Source organism: Eumetopias jubatus, unplaced genomic scaffold (genome assembly GCF_037043125.1).
Source record: "Eumetopias jubatus isolate StellerSeaLion01/CBP00866 unplaced genomic scaffold, mEumJub1_p1.0 scaffold_11, whole genome shotgun sequence".
In the NCBI taxonomy this organism is placed as follows: domain Eukaryota; kingdom Metazoa; phylum Chordata; class Mammalia; order Carnivora; family Otariidae; genus Eumetopias; species Eumetopias jubatus.
In genome coordinates, this window is record NW_028274817.1 from 77,633,938 (window position 1) to 77,658,739 (window position 24,802).

A 24,802-nucleotide genomic window follows, 5' to 3' on the forward strand; every position below is an offset into this window, starting at 1 on the left:
ACTTGTCTGAAGGAGTCAGATATAATGCAGTTTCCTGTCTAATGAAGGGCTACAAATGCTGCAGTTTGTTCTTTATTTTCAGACTGAAGTCAGTGAGAGGCACACAGCAAAGCAGAGGTCAGGAAGAGGCTAAGTCCCATGTGAAGTGCAGATGGGGTGGGGCTTTGAGGCAGCTGGCTTCTCAGGCATAGGTGGTGACATACTGGGGCCCCATGTTCCCAAAGTAGGAACGTTCCCACTCACTCATGAGCTCAAAGTGCACAGGCCGATGACAGAAATTGCAGGCAGCCATAGACACATCCTGGAGGGGCAGCTCCACCTCAGTCCAGGCTACCAACAGCTTCTCTAAAAGGTGGTAGGGGGTGGGGAAGGAAAGAATTGGTTAGACTAGGTCTTCTTAATCCCTGTGTCACAATACAGATGTGCCAAGATAATGATCCCCTCAAACCTCTAGGATATCTTGGAACCAGAAGTAAATCCTGTTTGCTCCATTGTGTGCTATGAATATTACCATTTGTGTATGGGTGCTGTAATGTATAAATGATTGGGAAGCACTCATTTAACATAATTTAAAGTGGTACTAGCCTGGCCTGGACCACTCCCTAAGTACAGGACATGCTGTGACCCAAGAAGTGAATCTGTCATCAAGAGCCTAATGAAGATAACAGTGACAGCAACCATACAGTGTCATTTGTGACCTGGGAGTCTGGAGCGGGAGGTGTTCCTGGAGTGGGTGGGAACCCAGAGGAGAGAACCTGACCCCATTGTTGGAAATGCCTCAATTGTGTGCCCGGGCTCTGTTCTTGACTTTGTTTTTATGCTTACTCCCTGGGAGATCTTGTTTAGTCTCATGGCTTTAAACACCATTTATATGCTGATTCTGAGCTTTTCATCTCAGCCCAGACCCCTCTTCTGAATTCTAGACTTGTATATCCAACTGCCTTTCTGTATCTCCACCTGGATGTCTAATCAGCATCTCTAATTTCACATGAGCACAGCTGAGCTACTGATCTCCTTACCTTCCACCAAGTCTACTCTACTTTCAGCCTTAACCCATCTCTCAGTTGATGGCAATTCTAGTTGTTCAGTCCAAAAATTTTAGAGCCATCCTTTATTTTTCTCTTTCTCTCTTACCACACATCCCATCTATCAGCAAGTAATCATTGACTTTACCTTCAAAATTTAGACCACTTCTCATCACCTCGAATGCCATCATCAGGTCAGAGTCACTGTCCTCTTACTTGGATTATTATAGTAGCCCCCAAATGGATCTCTACTTCCACTCATTCTCCCTTCAGTCTATACTCAACATAGAAGTTGGGCCAATTCTGTTAAAACCTGAGTCAACTATGTCACTCCTCTGCTCAAATCCCTCAAAAGACTGTCTATTTCAGAGTTAAAGCCAAAATCCTTCAGTCTGACCTCACATTTCCCCTCACTATTCAGTTTTCTCTTTGCCTCTTGCTTACACCACTCCATCCACATTCATCTCCTTATTGTTCCTCAAATATAGAATACTCCTGTAATAGGTACTTACCTGCCTTAGTCTATTCCTTCTGTCTAGGATGACCTTCCCTTTGATATATGCCCAGCTAACTCCTTCACCTCCTTCATAGCTTTGCTCAAGTGTCACTGCAATGATCTCTACCCTTAATACTCTACTTAATGCTACAACCCTCCTCCAAACCAGCCCCTCCATCCCAGCACTTCCTATTCCCTTATCCTGCTCTATTTTTTCCATAACACTTAAAACTACCATGCTATATTCATTGCTTATTTTATAAATTTTTTTTACTATCTCCTTCCACTAGAATGTAAGCTCCAGAAGGATAGTGATTTTGTGTCTGTTTTGTTTACTACTGGATCCCCAGCACCTAGAACAGTGTCTAGCAAACAGTAGATACTCAATAAATATTTGTTGAAAGAATGAATGAAAGGATGACTAAGTATAGAAGATAAAGGAACTAAGCCAGTGGAAGGAGTGAGGGAGGGCATTCCAATAAAAAGGGAGCATTTTTAGCAAAGTACCAAAGGTAAGAAAGTAGAGCAAAAGAGGGAATTACAAGTTACTCAGTGTAGCTGGAAAAATAAAATGAATGTGGAAAAGAGGTGAGGGCATAGAGATCACCATGTTTAAGGCATTGAATGCCATGCCAGGGAGCTTCAACTGTTCTACAGGCCAGTGATCTCCAAATGTACATTCTATCGGTATAAACATTTTAGCACATGCCTCCAATCTATGTATGTTTTTTATATACAGATACATGTATCATCGTTAGTCTAAATGTTAAAGATCAATATCAGTAATGCCTAATTTCCTACTTTTAAGATAAAAAAAGGAAACAAAATTCTAATAACTCCCCTCACCCTATGGGTCATTCGCATACCTCACATTGGAGGCCACTGCTCTAGTCCAGACAAATAGGAAACATGAAGATGTTTAAGCAAGGGAAGTATATTGTCAGATGTTTGGACAAGAGATTAGAAGGGATCAAGAGAGAAGCAGGAAAATTAGGAAGAAATTACTTTGACATGTATTCAAAAAACTGTCAATAGAAAAAAGTACAGATTTGAGAGACAGTGGAAACCATCTGCAGGATTGGGCTGACTTGGGTTAAAGGACTGGTGGAGTCATGGTAAATGCCTCTCATATCTCTTTCCTGCAAAAGCTCAGCATAAATGGACACTCAAAGAACCAAGAATACTGAGGGCTCTATAATTAAAGCCCAGAGCAACTTAGAGGACTGAGCAAAGGGCTCAGGAGTGGATCATCAGCTCAGGCAGTTGTGGTTATGACTGTGAAGGTAGAGACAGACTCCCCAGTTCAAATCCAGTAGCTGTGTGACCTTGGACCAGTTACTATATATTTTTGTGCCTCAATTTCCACATATATAAAAGGGAAATGCTAATAGCATCTCAGCCTCATGAGTATTAGATGAGTTAATACATGCAAAGAGTTTAGAACAGTGCTTGGTGCATGTTAAGTACTTAATAGATGTTGGCTAGCATTATTTGATGTTTTTGAATGAGTGGCACCTACCTATCTTGTCTTCCTTGAACTCTCATACTACCTATGCTCCAGACAAACAGAATGACTGTTGCCAATGCATGTCTTCTGTTTTCCTATTTCTGGGTCCTTGCTCATGGAATTTCCTTATTTTGGAATGTCTTTGTACTATACCACATGTACTTGAAGGTGCAGCACAAGGACTTCCTCACCCACAAAGCTTTCCTAACTTCACACTTCCTACTTTCTCTAGCCATAAGTGATCACTCTTCCTCCAGCTCCCAGAGCACTGGAGCTCATCATACTGGACCAGAACTGTCTATGTCTATGTGTGTCTCCTTTTTCAGACTGTCAATTGCCTATATGTCTTTTGTCTAACAGACTTGGAAGGAACATCTGCTCTATCCTAGGCCCTGTGCTAAAAACTGCATTCAATTGGAATCCAGTAAACTTTAGGTGAATTGACTGAACTGGCATCATTCAGGATAAAACTCAGGCTATTCAGTAGCTCTATAAACCTCTCAATCCAGTCCCTGTCTTATGTTGTCTTTGTAGACTCATAGATTGGCACTCCCTTCTTCTACTCCATTCCTACTACCCTACATTTTAGTAACACCTGCTTATTGTTCTTGATGTATCTCAAGCAGCTTTGCACCATTCTCTTTGCCTTTCTTTATGCTCTTCCTTCTGCAAGGAATACCACTTCCACACTCTGTTTCTTATCTTGGTCCAATACCACTCACCTTATAAAACTCAGGTGTCACCTCCACTAGGAAGCCTGTCTTGAATCCTGCATGTTGGGTCAGGCCTCTCCTCTCTGCTCCCACAACTCTGATGCACTGTCTTCGTTGAAATTTGATCACCTCTTAAAGTCATTCTATGGCTCACCTGAACTGGAGCTCTATGAGTCTAGGGACTGTGTCTCATCCATTTATTACCCTAGTATAGGGTCTAGCACACAATAGATGTTCTAGAGATACACTTTTAAACTGAATGGCATTCATTCCCTCAACTTCTTCAGGTCCTGGGGCTGAAGGGAAAGAGAGTATATAGACACCCGTATTGAGGACTTACGCACAAAGTCTTCCATCATCTGAGGGCTGTGGTGGGGAGAGGGTGCCAGGCGCAGTAGCTCTTCACCCCGGGGGACAGTTGGGTAGTTGATGGCCTGCACATAGATACCATGCTTGGAGAGCAGGAGATCACAGATCTTGCTGTTCAGTGCTGCATCACCCACCTGGGCGCAGGAGAAAAGCCTGTTATTATCTGCTACCCTGGCCCCACTATCGCTAGTTCCATTAAGCAGGTGGAGGGAACCAGACAAATGAACATCATTGAATTTTGGGACAGATTTTTTTTTCATAAGGGGCTTTGTGGCAGCTCCAGAATTTCTATCAAGGAGTTGCTCAGAGGCAGCAATTAAATTTGAAGGGATTGGGATTGAGGTGGTACTAGGTACCTTGTCTTGAAGCTGTTTGCAGAGCAAGCACACTGGTTTTACCTAGATAGTATGTTAATTTGGGGTGGTTTTGGGTAAGAAGATGAACCCCCTAAGCTACCTTTGGGGTGCTGTAATTGGCTTAATTTTTTTTAAAAAGTATATTTCAAAAATAGTCTTTCCCAATTTCCCCAATATTTCCCACTTATCCCCAAAAAGGAATATTGGCTTAGCCCAAGCAGTGACTATTTCTTTCTCATCCATAAAACAGTCACAAAAAAAATGTCCTTACAACACCATGACATACTGACACACACAAATAGATGTTATTTAAAAAATAAGTAGCAGTTCATTTTTAAAGGCAGTAAACAAACATGGTTGGAAATCCAAAATAGCACTTTTTTCCCATGGTTTTTGACTTTCTATTTTATGACTTTACTTTTTTTTAACTTCAATTCTTACTAAGAAATATGTTTCACATCATGATCATATTTTACATACACATATGTGTGCATATACACATATATAGAACTGAAACATTTCTCACAAAATGATACCTTCTCCATGTGTGATGTACTCCAACATTTTTTAAGAATTTTTAATACTAGTCATAACATACTAAACTGATTTTGTGAACCACAGTTCACAAAAATACTAAATTATAGGTCATGGGTACCCAATATTGTAAGGGTCAGGACAGTCTAATAATCATGAGATAATAGCTAATGCAAAAAGAGGTGACTAATCCAGAATGACTGATAATTTTTCAAAAAGGGTAACATAGCTTGAAATGAGGGTAGTTAACAGGATAGTAAAGGATTGATAAGAGGAGCACGTGTTGGTTTGCTGGGTGTGGGAAGGCTCCCAGAAGAGATAAGTGGGTAGGGCACTGGTCAGGGTGGGGCACTTACCCGGATGGGGATGATGTGGCTGGGGCAGGGGATGACAGGAAGGCTCCTGTCCATTAGTAGCTGGCGCATGTGCTTGACATTGCGCTGGTGGGCTCGCCTCAGGGCTTGGCCCTCCTCTCCCTTGAGCAGCCGCACAGATTCCAAAGCCCCAGAGAGCACCATGGGAGGCAGTGAAGTGGTAAAGATGAAGCCGGCAGCATAGGAGCGCACCATGTCCACCAAGTCACGGGTGCTGGCGATGTAGCCACCCACACAGCCAAAGGCCTTGCCTAGAAACAAGGAGGAAGAGGAGGATATGCACAGAGCCCATAATTAGTCTTTAGAGGAACCAGATCATGTCCAGATAACACAAGGATGTGCACCAGAAGCTGGAGCTCCAGACTCCTTTTTCCAGGCCTCTGCTTATCTCTCTTGTCCATGACAAGACAGACAGCTGATAATTCTGCTGCTTTGAGATAGGACTTTCAAGGCCTGCCACATGCAGTGACTAGATAGGCAGTAGCTGGGTGGGGACCTTTAGCTGGTTAGGCCCAAAAGTTGAACTAAGATGAAGCTTGGGGATGGAGTGGGGGAGGAATTTAAAACCACAACTCTCCATGTACTGACTTGAACCTGGTTATTTGGCTCTGCTTTAGGGTTCTTCTCAAAAAACCCTCCCAGACTTTCTCAGCAACTCTGCAGTGGGGTAAGGGTGGAAGGAGGGACTCCAGGAGTTCCATAGCCTGAGGCTATGAATTTTACCCAAATAACTTCTACAGCTTTGGAGAGGGGGAAGGAAAGAGTCTTGCAGGGGCCTCCTTTCTGGATTATATATAAGGCACTCACTCACCAAGAGTTCCAGAGACAATGTCAATCTTGTACATAATTCCATCACGCTCCCCAATTCCAGCACCCCGGGACCCATATAGTCCTACAGCATGAACCTCATCCACGAAGGTCAGAGCCCCATACTGGTGGGCCACATCACACAACTCCTCAAGAGGACAGATGGCACCTGAGAAAAGCCAAGAAATAGAGGTAGGAGATTACAACCCCTCCCTAGCCCCATCTCCAGTGTGGAATTTGTGACCCATAACTACTTAAGAGTTGGAGAAGGGTGAGGGTGTGCACACTCGGGACTATTTCAAACCTTAAATGTGTTGACTGCTTCCACCTCGTGCCCACTAAAGGTGTGTGTGTGTGTGTGTGTGTGTGTGTGTGTGTGTGTGTGTGTGTGTGTGTTTTCCCTAGTTTGTAACCAAGGCTTGCCTCTCTGTTTTCCTATTTTTACTTCTGACAATATCTGTCTTCTTGTTCAAGCCATTTTCCAGCCTCTCTTTGCTCCCCCACCCCAAGTTTGTGTATTTCCACTTAGGGTTGGCACTAGCCCATATGATGCTTTTGTTTTAATAAATTCAAAAGAGCAACTTTTTGCTCCAGGTTAATGCAGTCCTGATTTCAGATCCAACATCCCTTCAGGCAGGTTTGCAAGCCTTGTCAGTATCTTTATACTGCACTGGTCCTCCCTGTTTCTTTCTGGATTTCTGTCACTATCTCTCTTTTTTTTTAATAGCCATTTCCATTGTTATTTCTGTCTCCATTTTTCTGTCTCTGCTTTTGTTTTTCTCTCTCCTCTTTCCTTCCCCTCTCTCTTTTTTCTCTCTTCCCTTCCCTCCCTTCCTCCCCTCCCTCCATTACTTCTCTTTCTCGCTGTTTGTGTCCCTTTCTGTCTACCTCTGTGACTCTCTGCTTCGGACTTTCTTTCCCTGTACCTTTGTTTCTCTTTCTGAGTTTCTTTATTCCTCTTTTTGTCTTTTCTGTGTCTCTTTGGGAGTGCATTTCTCTCTCATCTCTGTCAATATTGTTACCTGAGGGAAGCCTCCCACAGGCTGTCTCAATCTATTAAATGAAAGAGAATTAGAAGTAATCTGTTTTCTCCTCACCATTTTTCATACAGATTTACCATTCTCCTATGTTATTCTAGATGTCTTCTATGCTGATAATTGTTTATAAGGTCTTCATATGGCTGTGAATCTCATATATAGACTTTATAGCCACTTTGCATATATAAGAACTCATACCTTCTGTCATTCCCCATCTGAAAAATGCTGAGGTGCAGAGAGTTGGAATACAGAATAAAGTTCTTCAGGTGAAACAGGGGCTCCAAACCAGGATTAAAGAATGTGAGCAACTCAGGACAACATGAGGGGAGAAAATCACTGGAGGTGGAGCTCAAGACAAAGAGAGAGATGGCTCAAGCATCATTTCAATGGAAGAAATTTAGCCCTAGAATTGATAGTTTAAGTAGTGTCTACCAACAAAATAAGGAGACATTCATTTGTAAATGTAAGGAAGTAAAATAATCACAACATGGTTTCCAATATTATGATATTTACTTAGATCATAATAAATGGAATGTCTTCCATTGGCTCTAATTCTTACAACCAGTTACTTTATGTTGGGGAAAATTGAAGCTCAGGGAGTTGAAGAGTTACCCAAGATCAGAGGAGCAAGTAAGTGCCAGAGGTAGGATTCAAACCCAGGTCTCTCTCATTTGAAAACATGTTTTGATTCCAATGCTTCATACTGGAAGAATCTCCCAGGCAATGGTTTGTAAAATTTTTCATGGCAGAAACCAGACACTAGAATGAATGATTTGCACATCATTTGTAATGGAGGGAGTGTTGTGTGAAGGAATTGGAATCATATGTTCTAGGGTACAAATACTTTGGCACCAATTTACTGAGCCAACCAAAACAAGTTGGGTGCTGCCTCTGAACTTCAGTTTCTTAACCTGTAAGATCAGTATAATAGCTGCCTTTGGCATTTACTGGCTGTATGACCTTGGGCAAGTTACTTGTTTGTGTTTCAGTTTCTTCATGAAAATAAATAGAAATAGTATATTATATAATAATATAGTATATAGTATATAGTATATAAAGTATATATAGTATATATATATATATAATAGTATATAAATAATAATAGCAAAGACCTCATAGAATTATTGTGAAGATTAAGTGAATTAATATGTGTAATATACTAATAATTTTGCTTGGCATATAAACAAATTTTATACATGTCAGCTATTATCATTGTTATCATGATTTTTATGATATACATACCATCCATGGAGTGAACAGTCTCAAAGGCCACAATTTTGGGTGTCCTAGGGTTGGACTCCTTTAGAAGTTTCTTCAGGTGGTCAGGGTCATTGTGCCTGAAGACAAACTTGGCTGCTCCACTGTTGCGAATACCTTGGATCATTGAAGCATGATTGCCTGCATCTGAGTAAATCTCACACCCTGAAGAACCAGATGCATATTCTTTAAGCTTCTGTTCCAGTATTTCCACTTCAACCTCAGGGCTGAACTGACAGGGGCAGAGAGCCAGCTGTCCCTCCCTTTGAAGACCCTGTCTGCTTCCCTCTCCTCTGGAAGCCTTTGTGACACCTCTTCCTCCCTTGAAAGAACTCCCCTGCCCTGAAATTCTGACCCCTACACCCTTCCCTTCAGTCATTTCTAAGCCTGATCTGGCACCATCTTGGGGTGGAGGGAATTTAAATTCCCAAGAAGCTCTAGAGTTTCTTGAGGACAGGGTCTAGGTTCCTACTCCAAAATACATAAGATCAAGCCTTGGAAAGGAATTTATCCCAGGGAATGTTCCTGATAATAGATTCTTCCTGGTCTGGATGAAATCCCACCTCTTCCAGGTAGCATCCCTCTGCTTATAGTTATAGGATGGATACTTAACAGATTTTCCATTTGAATCATATGCTCATGGCATGTCAGAGCAGAACAGAACATTAGTGAACATGGAGTCCAGCTCCTTAACTATTATAAGTGAGGAAGCTAAGATCTACAGAGGGGAAGACCTTTCTCTAGGGCCTGAGGAATGCAGGGCTTTTCACTGAACAAATATGAGAGAGCAGGTGGAGGTGGGAAGTTGGTGGAGGAAATCAATTCTTGGCTCCCCCAAAATTGCACTGACATCAAAGAATTGTGGACTTTCATTAGAGTAAGTTATCACTTATCACTTCTAACTGAGGAAATCAGGCATGACTTCCTAGAGGACCTGTCATGAACGAAAGTAGACTGGGAGTTTCTTGAGAACAGGAATTACACATTTTTGTTGTTGTTAATGCAAGATGTTATTTTGAAGGATGCATTATACACAGTGTAGTTCCAATGAGTTAAACACATGGCTATTTCCATATGCTTCTACAAATACCTTTACAAACACTTAGATCTTAGTGAAAGATGTTCCTTGAAAGATGCATTATACACAGTGTAGTTTCAATGGGTTAAACACATGGCTAGTCCCATCTGCTTCTACACATAAGTTTATAAACACATGTTAATGAAAGATGTTATTTGTAGCTTTGATTTGTATTTCCTTGATGATCAGTGATGTTGAGCACCTTTTTTATGTGTCTGTTGGCCATCTGTATGTCTTCTTTGGGAAAATGTCTATGTATTCTGCCCATTTTTAAATTGGATTATTAGGTTTTTGGGTGTTGAGTTTTATAAGTTCTTTATATATTTTGGATACTAACCCTTTATCAGATATGTCATTTGCAAATATCTTCTCCATTTCATAGATTGCCTTTTACTTTTGTTGACCATAAACTACCAACACTGAAACAGGAAGAAATAGAAAACTTGAACAGACCAATAACCAGCAAAGAAATTGAATCAGTAATAAAAGAACTCCCAACAAACAAAAGCCCAGTGCCAGATGGCTTTATAGGCAAATTCTACCAAACATTTAAAGACGAGTTAATACTTACTCTTCTCAAATTATTCCAAAAAATTGAAAAGGAAGGAAAACTTTCAAATTCATTCTATGAGAGCAGCATTACCCTGATACCAAAACCAGATAAAGACTCCACTAAAAAAGAGAACTATAGGCCAATATCCCTGATGAACATAGATGGGGAAATTCTCAATAAAATATCAGCAAACCAAATCCGACAATATATTTTAAAAAAATAATTCACCATGATCAAGTCGAATTTATTCCTGGTTTGGAAGGGTGGTTCAGTATTCGCAAATCAATCAATGTGATACACCACATTAATAAAAGAAAGGATAAGAACCAAGTGATCATTTCAATAGATGCAGAAAAAGCATTTGGGAAAGTACAACATCCATTCATGATAAAAACCACCAACAAAGTAGGTTTAGAGGGAACCTATCTCAATGTAATAAAGGCCATATATGAATAACCCACAGGCAATATCATCCTCAATGGGGAAAAACTGAGAGCTTTTCCTGTATGGTCAGGAACAAGACAAGGATGTCCACTCTCACCACTGTTATTAACATAGTACTGGAAGTCCTAGCCACAGGAACTAAACAAGAAGAAGAAATAAAAGGAATCCAAATCAGTAAGGAAGAAGTGAAATTTCCATGACTTGCCCATGACATGATGTTCTATACAGAAAACCCAAAAACTCCACTCAAAGATTGCTAGAACTGATAAATGAATTCAGTAAAGTCTCAGGACACAAATAAATGTACAGAAATCTGTTGCATTTCTATACACTAATAAGAAGCAGCAGAAAGAGAAATTAAGGAATCAATCTATTTTATAATTGTTCCAGAAACAATAAGATACCCAGGAATAAACCTAACCAAAAAGGTGAAAGACCTGTACTCTGAAAACCATAAAACACTGATGAAAGAAATTGAAGATGACACAAAGAAATGGAAAGACATTCTATGCCCAAGCACTGGAAGAACAAATATTGTTAAGATGTTTATACTACCCAAAGCAACCTACACATTCAATGCAATCCCTATCAAAATATAAACAGCATTTTTCACAGAGCTAGAACAAGCAATCCTCAAATGTGTATGGAACCACAAAGACCTTGAATAGCCAAAGCAACCTTGAAAAAAGAAAAGCAAAGCTGGAAGCATCACAATTCTGGATCTCAAGTTAGATTACAAAGCTGTAGTGATCAAAACAGTATGGTACAGGCACAAAAATAGACACATAGATCAATAGAACAGAATAGATCCCACAACTGTATGGTCAATTAATCTTCAAGAAAGCAGGAAATAATATCCAATGGGGATGAAAAACAGAAATCACCCAGAAATGATCCCACAACTGTATGGTCAATTAATCTTTAAGAAAGCAGGAAATAATATCCAGTGGGGGTGAAAAACAGACTCTTCAACAAATGGTGTTAGGAAAACTGGACAGCAACATGCAAAAGAATGAACTGAAACATTTTCTTACACCATACACAAAAATAAATTCAAAACGGATTAAAGACCTAAATGTGAGACCTGAAGCCATAAAAATCCTAGAGGAGAACATAGTAATCTCTTTGACATTGGGTATAGCAACTTCTTACTAGATATGTCTCCTGAGGCAAGGGAAACAAAAGCAAAAATAAACTATTAGGACTTCATCAAAATAAAATCTTTTGCACCGTGAAGGGAATAATCAACAAAATTGAAAGGAATCACATATTTTATCTTTCTGTCTCTGGTACCCAGTATAGGTCTAAGTACATAGTAGATGCTAAGTAAACATTTACTGAATGAATGGATGGATAAATTACTGATTTATAAGTGAGCAAATGAATATATTACTGAATGAAAGAGTGAGAGGAGGGGTATCAAAGATGAGGCTGAAGAAGTAGATAGAAACTAGATTAGTGAGGGCTTTAGAAGCCATGATAAAAAGTTTGGGTTTGGCCCTAAGGGCAATGGGGATATATTAAAGGGTTTTGGGCAGGGGGTAACAAAGATAGGTTTGCATTTAAAAAAATATTATTCTCCCTGCTGTGAAGAATAGAATATAGGAGGGCAAAAGTGAAATCAAGAAAATGATGTTGGAGGTGCCTCTGTGGCTCAGTTGGTTAAGTGTCTGCCTTCGGCGCAGTTCATGATCCTGGAGTCCCAGGATTGAGCCCCATATCAGGCTGCCTGCTCATTGGGGAGTCTGCTTCTCCCTCTCCCTCTGCCCCTCCCCACTTGTGTTCTCTCTCTTGCTCACTCTCTCTCTCAAATAAATAAATAAAATCTTAAAAAATGATGTTGGTCTAGGCTAGGATGATGGCAGTAGAAATGGAAAGAAGTTTAATTCTAATGGTTGAGGAGGATGTTCACTGAAAAAATCCTGAAGAGGTTGGATTTGGTTGGGGTTATGTGTGCTCTCAGAAAAAGTTTCCAAGAAACAGTGGGGATGTTTACAGTGTGCTGAAGAATCAACAGGAAGTAAGGAAGTAGATAGCAAGTGTGGAGACTTCTCTCAATTTGTCTGTTATAGGAAGGAGAGAGATAGGGCAGTAGCTAGAGAGTGATGAGAGGACATTTTTTTTTTACATGAAAGAGACTAGCATGTCTAAAGAGGAGAGGCTAAAGATCTAAGAAGGAGAGAAGGAAGTGATAGATCAAGGTTCCTTTGGAGGCAGAGGGGAATGAGACACAGAGCACCAGCAAAAGGATTAGTCAACAAGAAAAAGGGCACTTCTTTCATTGTGACAGGAGAGAAAAAGTGAGGAGAGGACATGTGGGGATGTTTGTGAGTTTATAGGTAGTTCGTATCAAGGAGTTGAGGACATTGCTACTTGAGGATTTCTGTTTTCAGTGAGGAAGGATGTGAAATTATCTGCTGTGGTTGAGGGTAAGGTGGAAGTGTGGGAAGGCTGAGAAGACTGGGAGGTTTGCAAAACTGCTCTGGAGATTTGGAAGGCTGACCTTGGCAACAGGATTGCTAGACAGCATAGAGGACCTGGTAAAGTTTGGGGACCATGAATTTTTAATGGCTCCCACCTGAATAATTATATGCACCTAGGATTGACATGAAGAAGGTGGAGAGTTATATTCATCTGTGGTTGGGGATGTGATGGAATGACAACAGGCATATGAATTGAGGATATTATTAGCTAGAGAGTGGGAGATTGGGAAGATCAGGTCCAGATGGGATACAATAAAGGGATTGGCTTTAGGCAGAAGAGTTATGTCTTCAAATTGTAAAAGGAAAGAATGAAAGAAGCCTAGATGAAAAGTCAGATAAGTTTGTAGGTTTGATGGCTTTAAGTTAAAAGAGTTTCTGTCTGGTGGCTTCTGTTTTCTTTGTGATATGAGATGTGAGGTTATTTGCTAAGAGTGAAAGAGGAGGCAGTCACAGGTTTTAAAAGAATATTGAAAAAAGCTAGTATAGGGACATAAAAGAACTATTTATGGGTGTTAGGAGCCCAGGTGAATTGGGGGGAGGGGATGATAAATTTATGGTGTTACCCTTCTGTGAAGTTGGGCAATGTTCCTCATTAGTATTCTTCAGACTAACTGAAGAAGGGGATAAATGAGAGGGATATAGTCATCCAGTGTTGAGGATACATAAAGTGGGTAAGAAGGAAGGGCAGTTGGGAGCAAGTGAACTCAGAATAGAGGGAAAAGGTGATGAAGGCAGTGAGACTGCATTCTGTAGTTCAAGATACCAAACCTGAGCAGAACTCCTCCCCAGGCTTACCTGGCAGGATCTTTGCCAGGGTGAAGAGAGTAGAGTCATTGGCCACAAAACAGGAAGAGAAGAGCAGGGCTGCATCTTTTTGGTGCAGTTCAGCCAGCTCCTGCTCCAGCTCCACATGAAACTTACTGGTACCTGAAATGTTGCGGGTACCACCAGCTCCAGCTCCATGACGCTGCAGGGTCTCCCTGGCCAGGAGAAAACAGGGAAAACACAGAGAGGGAAAAACCCTTGTCAGGCACTGAGGAACTACACAGGTTTCTCTTCACTGATGGAGATCAGTGTTGACTTAGTGATCCTATATGAGCTGTGTCCTATATAATCAAGCAGAGGGCAGGATGGACACAATGAGGATACATGGGTCCTCCTCAGGCTGATGGCACTCAGGGATAGAGGGAGAAGCTAGGTTGAATTTGAATAGCTTGGAAGACCTTCTAGAGGAAGTCACACAGTATCTCTGGCAATACTCATTCTGTAACCAGAGTAAGAGCTCATGGAAAGTGGACCTTGCTTGGTCTTCTCTCTTTTCCATAGAACTGGACAATCAAGAGTTTGGAAATCATGGTTTGTTGACTGACATGGTTCATATCTGAGGATTAGGTATGCTGGAAGACCATGGACAAAAGTTGTGGTAGGTGGAACTCAGGTTTCCACTCCCAGCTCTGCCTTTCCCTTCCATGTGTGGCTTTGATTCTTCTCTGTATGTGTCCCCACAGCTCATGCCCCAGATCTTACTACTCACTGTGTAGCTTGCAAAACCCGAGGGTGCCGGCTCATGCCTAGGTAGTCATTACTGCACCAGACAGACACATCCTTTGAGGCCATAGATGCCTCAGAGAAGTGTTGGGCAAAGGGGTATGCATCAGCCCAGCGGTTTACGGTCTTGAACACACGGTAGGTGTGGTCCTGTTTCTTCTCCATGATCTTATGCCTGAAAAACTGGTCATAACCAAAAACATGGTTTCCTGCAGAAGTAGAGATGGAGATGAAAAGAATTCATTTTTAAATCACTTCCTGAGTAGTCCATATTTTATCCGTGCTGTTGATTTTGAGTTCTCCAGTTCTCTTTCCATTTATTCATTTATTTGAACGGTTATTAACTTACTGAGCCACAATAACTCTCCACTATTTCTTTCAATCATCCCCTCGCTTTCTCACTTGCTCATTCACTCAGCAAATTATTCATACATTCACTCGGGCTTCCTACCCCTGGCAAGGCCTCCTCTCTTTTTCTAAGGTTATTGTGGTAGCCTTCTTGCTGAAATCAATACTTGTAGTTTCAGTGGAAAGAGTATCAACACATTTGGTTCCTAGTTATTGCTCTGCCACTTCCTAGTTATGTGACATTGAGCAAGTCATGAATCCATTCTCTTAGTTTTAATTTCCTCATCTGTAGAATGGGGCTAATAATACCTTCTTGGAGACTTGTGACCATTTGATGACAAACAGAATGTTGTACAGCCTAACTAATGTTTGGTACATAGTATTATAATTATAGTAGTAGTAGCAGCTAATATTTAATTATATTACTATAATCAATATTTAATAAGTGCCTATTACATGTAATGCCTTCTCTTAGGAACTTTATAAATGTTATTTCTTGTATTCCTCACAATAGCCCTATGGAAAGTATTATTAGTATCTCCATTTTACAGATGAGGAAATGGAGGCATAGACAGGTTAGGTAACTTGACCAAGGTTATGCAGCAAGTAAGTGACCTACAAGTAAGTGACCTAGAGTTTACTTTTAAAACTGCTATTTACTGCAAAACGGAGCAATACTGTTTTCAGGATAAATTGAAATAATGTATGCCAAAGGACTTGTTAAACTCTAGAACTCTTTACAAGAGATGGAAATCATGATTGTTGCAGATGACAACTTATGTGGTAGGGATGTAAGCTGGTAACATCTTTGCTGCAGGGATGTTTGGAAATATGTTTCAAGAGTTTTTAAATGCAAATACTGGCATACCTAGAGAAATATTTACAGCATTGTTTAACAGAAAAAATGATTGATATCCAGAACTTATTTAAAAAAAAAAAACTCTGAAGAATTGGGGTGCCTGGGTGGCTCAGTCGGTTAAGTGTCTGACTCTTGATTTTGGCTCAGGTCATGATCTCAGGGTTGTGAGATTGAGCACCAAATCAGGCTCCTGCTTAAGATTCTCCCTCTCCTTCTGCCCCTCAGTTCTCCCTCTCAAAAAAAAAAAAAAAAAAACACCTCTGAAAACTTACTATGAAAACTTTTCAACCCAGTAGAAAAATGGGCAAAGAATGTAAACATAAAATTCAATAAATGTAGAAGAAGATGCTTAATCAAGGAAAAACCAAACTGCAAAATGAAATTTTCACCGATAATTGATAAAGATTTAAAAGTTTGCTAATATCAAGTGCTAGAGAGGGTGTGAGAATATGGATACTCTCTTTGATAATTGGTACACCACTTTGGAATGCTAATTGACAATATTAATATTGAAAATGTACACAACCTTACACCCTAAGAATTTTCACCTGTTAATGCTATCCTAGAGAAAAAAAAAAACAAAACCTGACCTATGTGCATGAAGAGGTACATTCAAAGTTGTTACACCACTGTTTGTAATAGGAAAAGTTGGAAGCAACTCAATAGGGGGATAGCTAAATAATCTCTAGTATATCCATACTGGGTCTAAGATAATACTATATGTTATCTTTGAGTACATTTATTTGTACATAAAGCCAACATACACTATAAACCAGAATAAAGTGCAAGAAAAATAATAACCTGAATTATAGATGCTTGATTAACTGAATGATGTTGCATCCATGCTACAGAACAAACTTCAGCCATTAATAATTATTATGCATCTCTAGGTTTAGGGACATGAAATGATGCCCATGATATATTGTTAGGTAAATAAAGCAAGATAACAAAACCAGTAGAATAAAATCACATTTCTAATAAAAACATGTGTGTGGAGGGAAGCATAGGGTGTGTGTGTGTGTGTGTGTGTGTGTGTGTGTGTGTGTGTGTGTGGTTAGTTACAGAAAAATATCTGGAAAAAATATAAAAAGCTAATGGTGGATGGTGGAACTCTGAGTGATTTAAATTTCCTTCTTTATATTTTCCTATATCTGTTGAAAAATACTTTGCAATGAATCATCTTTCTTTTATATTAGAAAAAAGCCAAATTCCATTATGAAAAATGAACATAAACATATAAAAGAAAGGGGAAAAGGCTGTCTGTAAAGGTTGAGTTTTTGAGGGAAGCATGGAGAAGAAATAATAGGAATAAACCTGGTATTTAATGAGGCCTCAAAACAGCTAGAAACACTTCCATAAATCTAATTTTATTTCTTCCTCATGATAACCTGTTGAGGCAAGAATTAAAATCTCATTAAAGGGAAGTGACATACTTGCCAAAGCACATTGATCCAGCAAGTGCCAGCAATAAAATTTAAACCTAGACTCCCTTTGGTTCCAAAGTACTTCTTTGCCATTTCCTTTACTGTTTCAGAAGCCCCTTCGGCACTCTTTCCACATTCTAACCCCCCTTTATTTCCACTTCAACAAACTCACCAATCATGTTGTTCTGAACCAGGTGTGTGACCTTCTCTGAAATTAGCTCTGGCTCCTGGGAATTGGAGAATGGCTTTCTCAGGCTGGTTGAGGCCAGGGATCTGGGCAGGTCTGACAGAGAGCGTGAGATTCATCGGCCATGAAGAGAGGGGAGAAAAAAAGAAAGCATGTTCTGTCTTCTTTAAACTCAGTACAATATGAAAACTGAAGTTTATGAAGTAGAGAAGCCTGAAGAGAGAAGAGGTATTCTGCAAAGTGAGCCCCTACTCCTCTCCTCAAGTGGAAACTAATGTGTTAGGACACCTTCCATAAGATGTTACATTTTCCCATTAGGATTTTCCCTTGGGTAAAGTAACTGGGGCAGCCACCCTGAATCTTGTACTTGGGAGGTATATGCAGGGCAGTGTACTTTATTCTTCTTTTCCGAATATCATTAAAATTCAATTTTGAAATTTTTACCTTTAATGATATCCTAAAAGGCTTATCAAAAATGTCAACAGTGTGGCCATATTTCAAGTGTGATTATCTTGAATAGTTTGCACCAGTTGAGTTGACCTTGGGCTCATACACTTCTAAAAGATGTACTTGCTTTCAACACTTACTTTTTCATGCAAATCCAGATTGTTTTAATGTGGTATTGCTTAAATGTGGGAGCCCAGACTGTTGGGATCCATTTAGCCACTTGGGAGAGAGGAGGCAGAACTCTAGAGGGCTCATCTTAGACTAATGGCTTAAAGTTTCAAGAGCCTATACATGTATGTGTGTTGGGGAGGGTACATTTCAGTGCACTGTCTAAGCTATTGGCCTACCATGGTCCCCTTGGGAAAGACTGGACTTCCCATTATGGGATGTATACTAGCTGACCTAGAATTAGCCTAGCTCAGGACTGTAATGAAGTGAATTCAAGTATTAGGAGTGGAGCCTGAATGAGGTGGCACTTGACTCCAACCTGTCTTGAAAGTCTTCACATCCTCCTGGACTTCTGGAGCTGCCTTCTGCACAATCTTGCTCTTCCCATCCTGGAGTTCTGACAGCATAAAGGGACAGTGGCTCTTGGCCCAAGATGGAGAGTCTATGCAAAAGTAAGAGAATAAGTGGCAGTGCATTTTTAGCCATAAATTTAGTTTAACAATGATTACTAAGACCTACTGTATCCCAAAGCTCTATCTCAGGCTATGATAGAGATACAGAAATGGATGAGTCTGGTCCCTGTGCTAGGGGAGCTTCTAGGCTGGCAGAAATGGCATACACTGAAGACACATTATGAACAGTGCTGAGATGAGAGGGAGGACATGGGCTATAGAAGTCTAAAAGAGGGAGGGGACATGACCCAGAATTGGAATTGGACAGGCTGGAGGTTTAGACAAGCTTCACAGAGGAGATGATGCCCAAGTTAAGTGTCACATGAGAAGTATGAGATACTCTGGTAAAGGGTATGGGTGAGGATCATTTGACAGGAGCGAAGACACAGAAGCTTGAGACAATAGAGTTGATCCAGGCAATTTTAAGTAGTATCAGCATGACTGGAGTATATAGAGTGTGAGGGGCATGAGAGTGAGACTCTTGAGAGATATTGGCAGAAGTCAGAACCCAGGTGTGTTTTGGGGCCAGCTCATTTAGCCTTGACACTTTCACATGAACCTTCTCATTTATTAGGCAATGATGGCCAGTATGACTTGAAACTTTGTCTCCAGGACCCAGACATTCTCCCCCATTTGCCAGAAACTTCTTACCTCCTCCAGCCTTGGTTGCCTTAAGGTGGATTTGAGAACAGGTTGGTCCATAGGTGGCCAGTATAGGACAGCGTCCAGGACCAAACAGGAACTGGTGAGTTTTAATCATCTTGCCCAGGAGGCCTATGTGGCCCCGGGCAAGCACTGGACAGCACTGTAGCAACATGGCTGCTGCTACCATCTTTGAGCCCGAAGTCCTGAACAAGATGTGGAAGAGATAAGAGTCCATCATGAAGGCCTGGCCAAAAGCGAAGGGTCATTCCTGTGTTTGAACCTTTGGCTTTAGCTTCCCACCCAATGCACACTGCCCTCTCCAGAGATGCCCTTATTGTCCTTCCATGGTATGAAATTTTCCCAATGTCAAAAGGTACCAATAGCACATCAGGGAGGAAGAAATGAGACCATGACCATTAGACAATGGGGTAAAGGAAAGAGTTCTAACTGAAGGTCAGAAAGCCTAAATTCTGATTCAGACTCTGCCACTGATCCCTTCTGTGATGGTGAGGATTACTGAAGTGTGATTGTATGTGGCAGGATGAGAGCTGACAACACACTAACTCTTTGATAAGGCTAAAAAGTCTTTCTAAGAATATCAACCTCAGTCAAGTTAATATTCAGCCTGCTAATGCAGACAGATGCCATTGGCCAGGGCTCCTGAGGCTTGGCTTAGAGTGTTTACTGAGCAGGCCCAACCAGAGAGGGAAAAGGAGCTTGAGGCCACAGGTATCCAGCTTAAGTAGATTCAGGGAATAGGACAAAAGGGCAGGCCCTAGGTCATATCGGCTATGTGCCACCAGACTGGTATTTTGCTGCCTTTGAACTTGTTCCTGGATTTTTTAAAAAGACAGTTAGAGGGGATGAAAACAAGACCAAAGGGGTCTGGGAAACAAGTCTATGTACTAATGAAAGAGGCAGAGGATAAGACAGAGAAGGGACAGAGTGAAGATCAGAAAAGAGATAACAGATATCCATAGTAGGCATTCAATAAATATGTGTTGAATTTGGGAGTAAATTAATGAATGAATAGGGACTGTAGTAAAGTAAAGAAAGGAAGGGTAGGGAAAGAGTCAGAAGAAAAGAGAAACTGGGAAAAATAAAAGGAGGAAAGAGAGAGAACAAAGGTACAGTGGTAGTGGTGAAGTTAGAAGAACAGAAATTGTGGAAGAGAAAGAGATCAATAACATAGGGAAAGGGGATAGGTTCATGATATGAATAGGGAGAGGAAGACTGATCCAGAAAAACAGGAAAAAAGGATGATGGGGAATACAAAAGGACAAGGAAAGAGACTTAGATGAGAGAGAGAGATTGAGTGACAGAGCAGAGGTAGAGGCAGAGACATACAGAGGGACACAAAATGGACATGAGTAGAGATCAAGGAGCATACCGGAATATACAAAGACTCAGAAAACTGAGCACAGGAGAGGAGGGAATCCAGCAGGAGCAGAGAGTCAGTCAGGCACAAAGATAAAGAATAAATGCTGCCAGAGAGAGTGGGGGTGGAGGAGAGCAATACAGAAGAGTTAGGGTAGGAGGAGATCGACCCTACTGAGGGAGCTGAGAGAGAGACTGAGCAACAGAGAGAAGGGAATAGAGACAGGATCAAAGGATTAAGATGGAGAGGTGGTTAAGGTGTGTTGAGGGTTGGGATGAGGGAGGGCTAAGAGATACAAAGAGAAAGACAAAGAACAAGAAGGAGAAATAGATTAAAAGGAAAAGGGCAAACTGGAGATCCAACATCAGAGGGTGAGACAAAATATGGAACAGGACAACAGAAGAGATATGGGGGAATGTGGGAAGACTAAGGTCCTGGCACCACCAGGAGAGCTACTGAGTAGAATCTAGCAGCACCTCTAGTATACAGGACTTTATATTCTAAGGGAAAAGTAAACAGGAGGAGCTCATGGCACTGTCCTCATATGGCAATCTCCTTCATTTCTTACAGAGCAACACCTCTCCCCCTAATTCACAAAGCAATCTCTTCCCCTTGTTCATCCAAGAGCATTCTCCCTCCAACATTCACAGGCTGTCATAGGAGCATAGGTCAGTATGTGGGGCAGGGTGTGTGGTCCCTGAAATTGGGAAAGGCCAAGGGGTATTAAAAAACTAAATGAAACTCATGTTAAGCCTTTAGGACAATGCCTGGCACATAGTAAGTTTTCAATAAATGTTATCTTTCCTTACTTCAATTTTGGCTTCCCAACTACCTGTTGGATATTCTTGGAAAGCCACTTCCCCCTCTGGGTCTTAGCTTTCATCAGCTGTCAGATGTAAGGTATTTATGCCTACTTCATATGGTAAGTAATGAATTGGATCCAATGCCTACATCATACGTGGAGATATCAGTTTCCCTTCCCCTGACTGCCTGCAAAGGCCAAAGCACTTAGGGCTGAGTCTGCAGACCACAGATAAAGCTCCCAGTATTTATCACCATTGGGGTCTGACCACTCCCTAAGCTGAGACCAGGGTGTGGGAGAGAAGGAGAGCTCCTTTCTTAAATCATGTCTGAGCATCTGGCCGGGGCTGACTCTGGCAATATGTGGTAAGGATGGGTGGATGATCCAGGGAAAGGCAGGCAAAGAAGATGGCCAGGTTCCAGGCTCCTGCAAACTCCCTTCCCCAACATCAACACTGACAACAATAATGACAACAACATTGGGATATGTAATGGGAAGGAAAGCCCCCAAGAATGGAAGCAGAGTCCAGTCCTGCCTTGGGATCGTGGTAGATTAAGGCCTATTCCCACCCCATGTATAGTTCAATATACTCATCATCTCTAAGGGATTTTTGGCCATGATATTCCCAGGGACCTGGAAAAATATAGACTACTTCTTGGAATTTGTTAAATTATCAAGTTCTTTCAAACTTCAGTTCCAATTTCTCTGTTCTGATACTCCTTTCCTTGAATTTTCCCAGCCCCACTCTGCCTGCCCACCTTTATGATCCATAATTTTGCAGTCCAGTTACCTTCAAGTGTTTCCGTTCCATCTCACTACCCATAGTAGTGGGATTGGAGTGAGTAAAATTGAATCAAGAAAGTATTTTAAGCAATTTAGGGTATTAAGAGCACAGTCTCTGGAGCCAGACTTTTTGCATCCTGACTCCACCTCTCTGGGACCTTAGAAAAGTCGTATCTCTTCTCTATATCTTGTATCTGTAAAATGTAGATAATAGTAAAGACAAGCTACTTCATGTTGTGAAGATTCAATAAAATAATCTATACAAGTATATAAAAGAGTGCCTATCTTAGAGTAAATACTGAAAACAATGTTAGCTATTATTTTTATTTTCTACATTTTCTATGTAGAGAAAGTGAAGGTGCATACAAGGAATGTATCTTCACTTGTCTGTACACCAGACTAGTTCTTAAAAATTGATTCTTGTCTCAATCCTGATTTTTGTCCTTATCCTATTACAACTTACTATGTGAACTTGGGCTCTGTACTTTCCTTCTCTGGGCCTCAGTTTCTCCACAGGCATTGGACTAGATAACTTAATAGATTTCATTTGGTTCTAATAGTCAAACACTCACAGAGAACTCACTGTGTCAAACACTTGTAAATGCTTCACATGCATTGACTTATTTGATTCTCTCAACAACCCTGTGAGGTAGACATTACTATCAACTTTATTTCAAACCTGAAGAAACTGAGCTCCCCCCGCCCCTGCAAGATTAAGTAACCTATCCAGGCCACAGAGCTAGTAAGTAAGAGAAGCAGGATTCAAACCTAGGCAATCTGGCTTCAGAGCCTGCTAACTTAACCACTATGGATCAATGATTCAAATATTACTACATATTTTCTTGACTGAGAGCCTGACTCCAGACATTAATCCCTTCTGCTGCACTAACAGTCCCCTTTCTGGGACATTTGATTTTGGACTGTGACAAATGCCTTTACCAAAGAAACAGATTTCTAACTGAAATGGGATTTCAGGCACTGGTGAACATTCATTCATTCATTCATTCATTCCATTTAACAACTTATGCACCCATTGTGTGGTAATCTTTGCCAGGGATCTTCATAAAACAATGCTTTTGGATATAATGGTGATATAATGGTGAAAGATATAATGGTGAAATTTCAGGCCGAGTGACAGATCATTACTCAAAGGTGTTCCCTGCACCTTAAAATCCTCTTTCATGTCACCAGCCAATCTGTAGTCCCAGAGATCAGAAGGGTCAACCACAACACTACCCCAGCAGAGAGCTAGAAACCACTCATTGCCATGTTCCTTGTTCCCTCTCTCCCCTTTGTGGCCTGCTTTGCAAGAATCAGTTAGGTCTGGAGGGGATGTGATCACTTTTCTTCAGGAATTGAATGTATCAAGCCTTACTTCCCCTCCTAGCATGCTCTCACCATCATGAAAGACTCAGAGAATTTTATATACTTGGAATCATAGAACCAGAAATTTTTAGAAACAATATTTTAGAAGACCACAAAATCAAAATTAGAAGAGATTGTAGAGATTATAGGACAAGCACCCTACCCTTTTCTTTTTCAGAGAGTGAATGACTTGCCTGGGGTCTTACAGTGAATTACGGTGAGAATATAAACTTATTGACTTTCAGCATAGGGCCCTTTTAATGATGCATAATTCCTCTTCCACCTTCTCTCCTTATTTATACTAAACAACTCTCAAGTCCTTCAGATCTCTCTACCTAATTCGTCATTCCCATCATCCCCACATTCCCTCAATTTTCTCTGCCTACCTCTGGCCCCTTAGGCACTGACCTACTGAGCTCTGCCATCAGCTGAGCAGAGAAAGAGTCAAAGTGAGGGAGGAATGGAGAATTACTGGAAGAAATACCAAGACAGCTTTCTGGGAGACAGAGAAGGAAAGGAATAGAGAGACAGAAAGACAGACTGAGAGATGCAGGGTAGAAGAAAGAGAAAAAAAAAGATTGAGAGAAGAATATGCAGACAGAACTCAGGCAAAGGAAAAATAGGAGAAAGCTAGAGGTCAGAGAGAGATGAAGTGAAGTGAAAGATCCTAAAAACTAACAAGGGAGAGGAAACAAGGGGGGGGGGGGGCAAGACAAAGGAAAGTCAAAAACAGGAAAAGCCAGAAAAGATATAAGGGGGGGAAAGAGAGAAAATGACAGAGACAGATTCTAAGGAACAAAGTCAGATCTAGTCAGGCCAGAGAGTCAGAATGTGCAGCCTTGAGGTGGGCCTCAGACCAGAAAGGCACACCCACACTGAAAGCAACTCTTACCTGTTGCCCTGCACTGAGGACGAACGAACGACGGGTGGGTGCTGTGGGTCAGGGCCTGGCATTTATCCCTTCCCTCATGGCTCAGCTCCACCCTTCTCTCCTTCTGCTGGCCAGGCTCTCCATTGGCCCCAAAGGTATCTCAGGCTTTTGCTAGAGATAAAACCCAATGTAGTCCCCTGTCACCCAACCCCTTCATTTAGCACTGCCTTTCCCCTATTTTCTTTCTCTTCTTCCTCTGGAGTAGTAAAATGAACTTGCCAGGTTTTGGAATCAGATAATCCATATATAGCTAAGGCACCTTGAGCAAAACCACCTCTCTGACTCTTGGCTTCCTCAATATAAAAGGGGACCAATAAAACTCAGAAGCAACTGTAGCACAAGTGGGAATGGCCTCAAACAGGCAGCTTCCTTAGACAACATTGAGGTCATTGTAACAATTTAAAAACATCATCTACAGAAAAACATTTGCAC

The 24,802-nt window shown here is 41.1% G+C and overlaps 1 protein-coding gene across 1 annotated transcript; it reads right to left on the reverse strand.

Moving 5' to 3' along the window:
- Positions 1 to 59: 59 nt before the first annotated feature.
- On the reverse strand, positions 60 to 24,448 carry ALAS2 (5'-aminolevulinate synthase 2). Its single transcript, XM_028093089.2, has 11 exons — positions 24,332 to 24,448; positions 19,118 to 19,314; positions 18,334 to 18,456; positions 17,385 to 17,495; positions 14,568 to 14,790; positions 13,829 to 14,013; positions 8,461 to 8,640; positions 6,186 to 6,350; positions 5,357 to 5,625; positions 4,082 to 4,244; positions 60 to 345 (listed from the first exon to the last, which is right to left on the reverse strand). The coding sequence occupies exons 1-11, from the start codon at positions 24,391 to 24,393 to the stop codon at positions 182 to 184; spliced, it is 1,842 nt and encodes a 613-aa protein (XP_027948890.1). The 5' UTR covers positions 24,394 to 24,448; the 3' UTR covers positions 60 to 181.
- Positions 24,449 to 24,802: the final 354 nt, after the last annotated feature.

Bases quoted from the DNA above. Each gene is read 5' to 3' on its own strand.
- ALAS2 (XM_028093089.2), bottom strand. From the start codon at position 24,393: ATGCCAGGCCCTGACCCACAGCACCCACCCGTCGTTCGTTCGTCCTCA. The intron at 6,351-8,460 runs GTATGTATATCA...GGCTTTTCTCAG, and splicing joins GACTGTTCACTCCATGGATG to GTGCCATCTGTCCTCTTGAG. The intron at 5,626-6,185 runs GTGAGTGAGTGC...CCTTGTTTCTAG, and splicing joins CATTGTCTCTGGAACTCTTG to GCAAGGCCTTTGGCTGTGTG.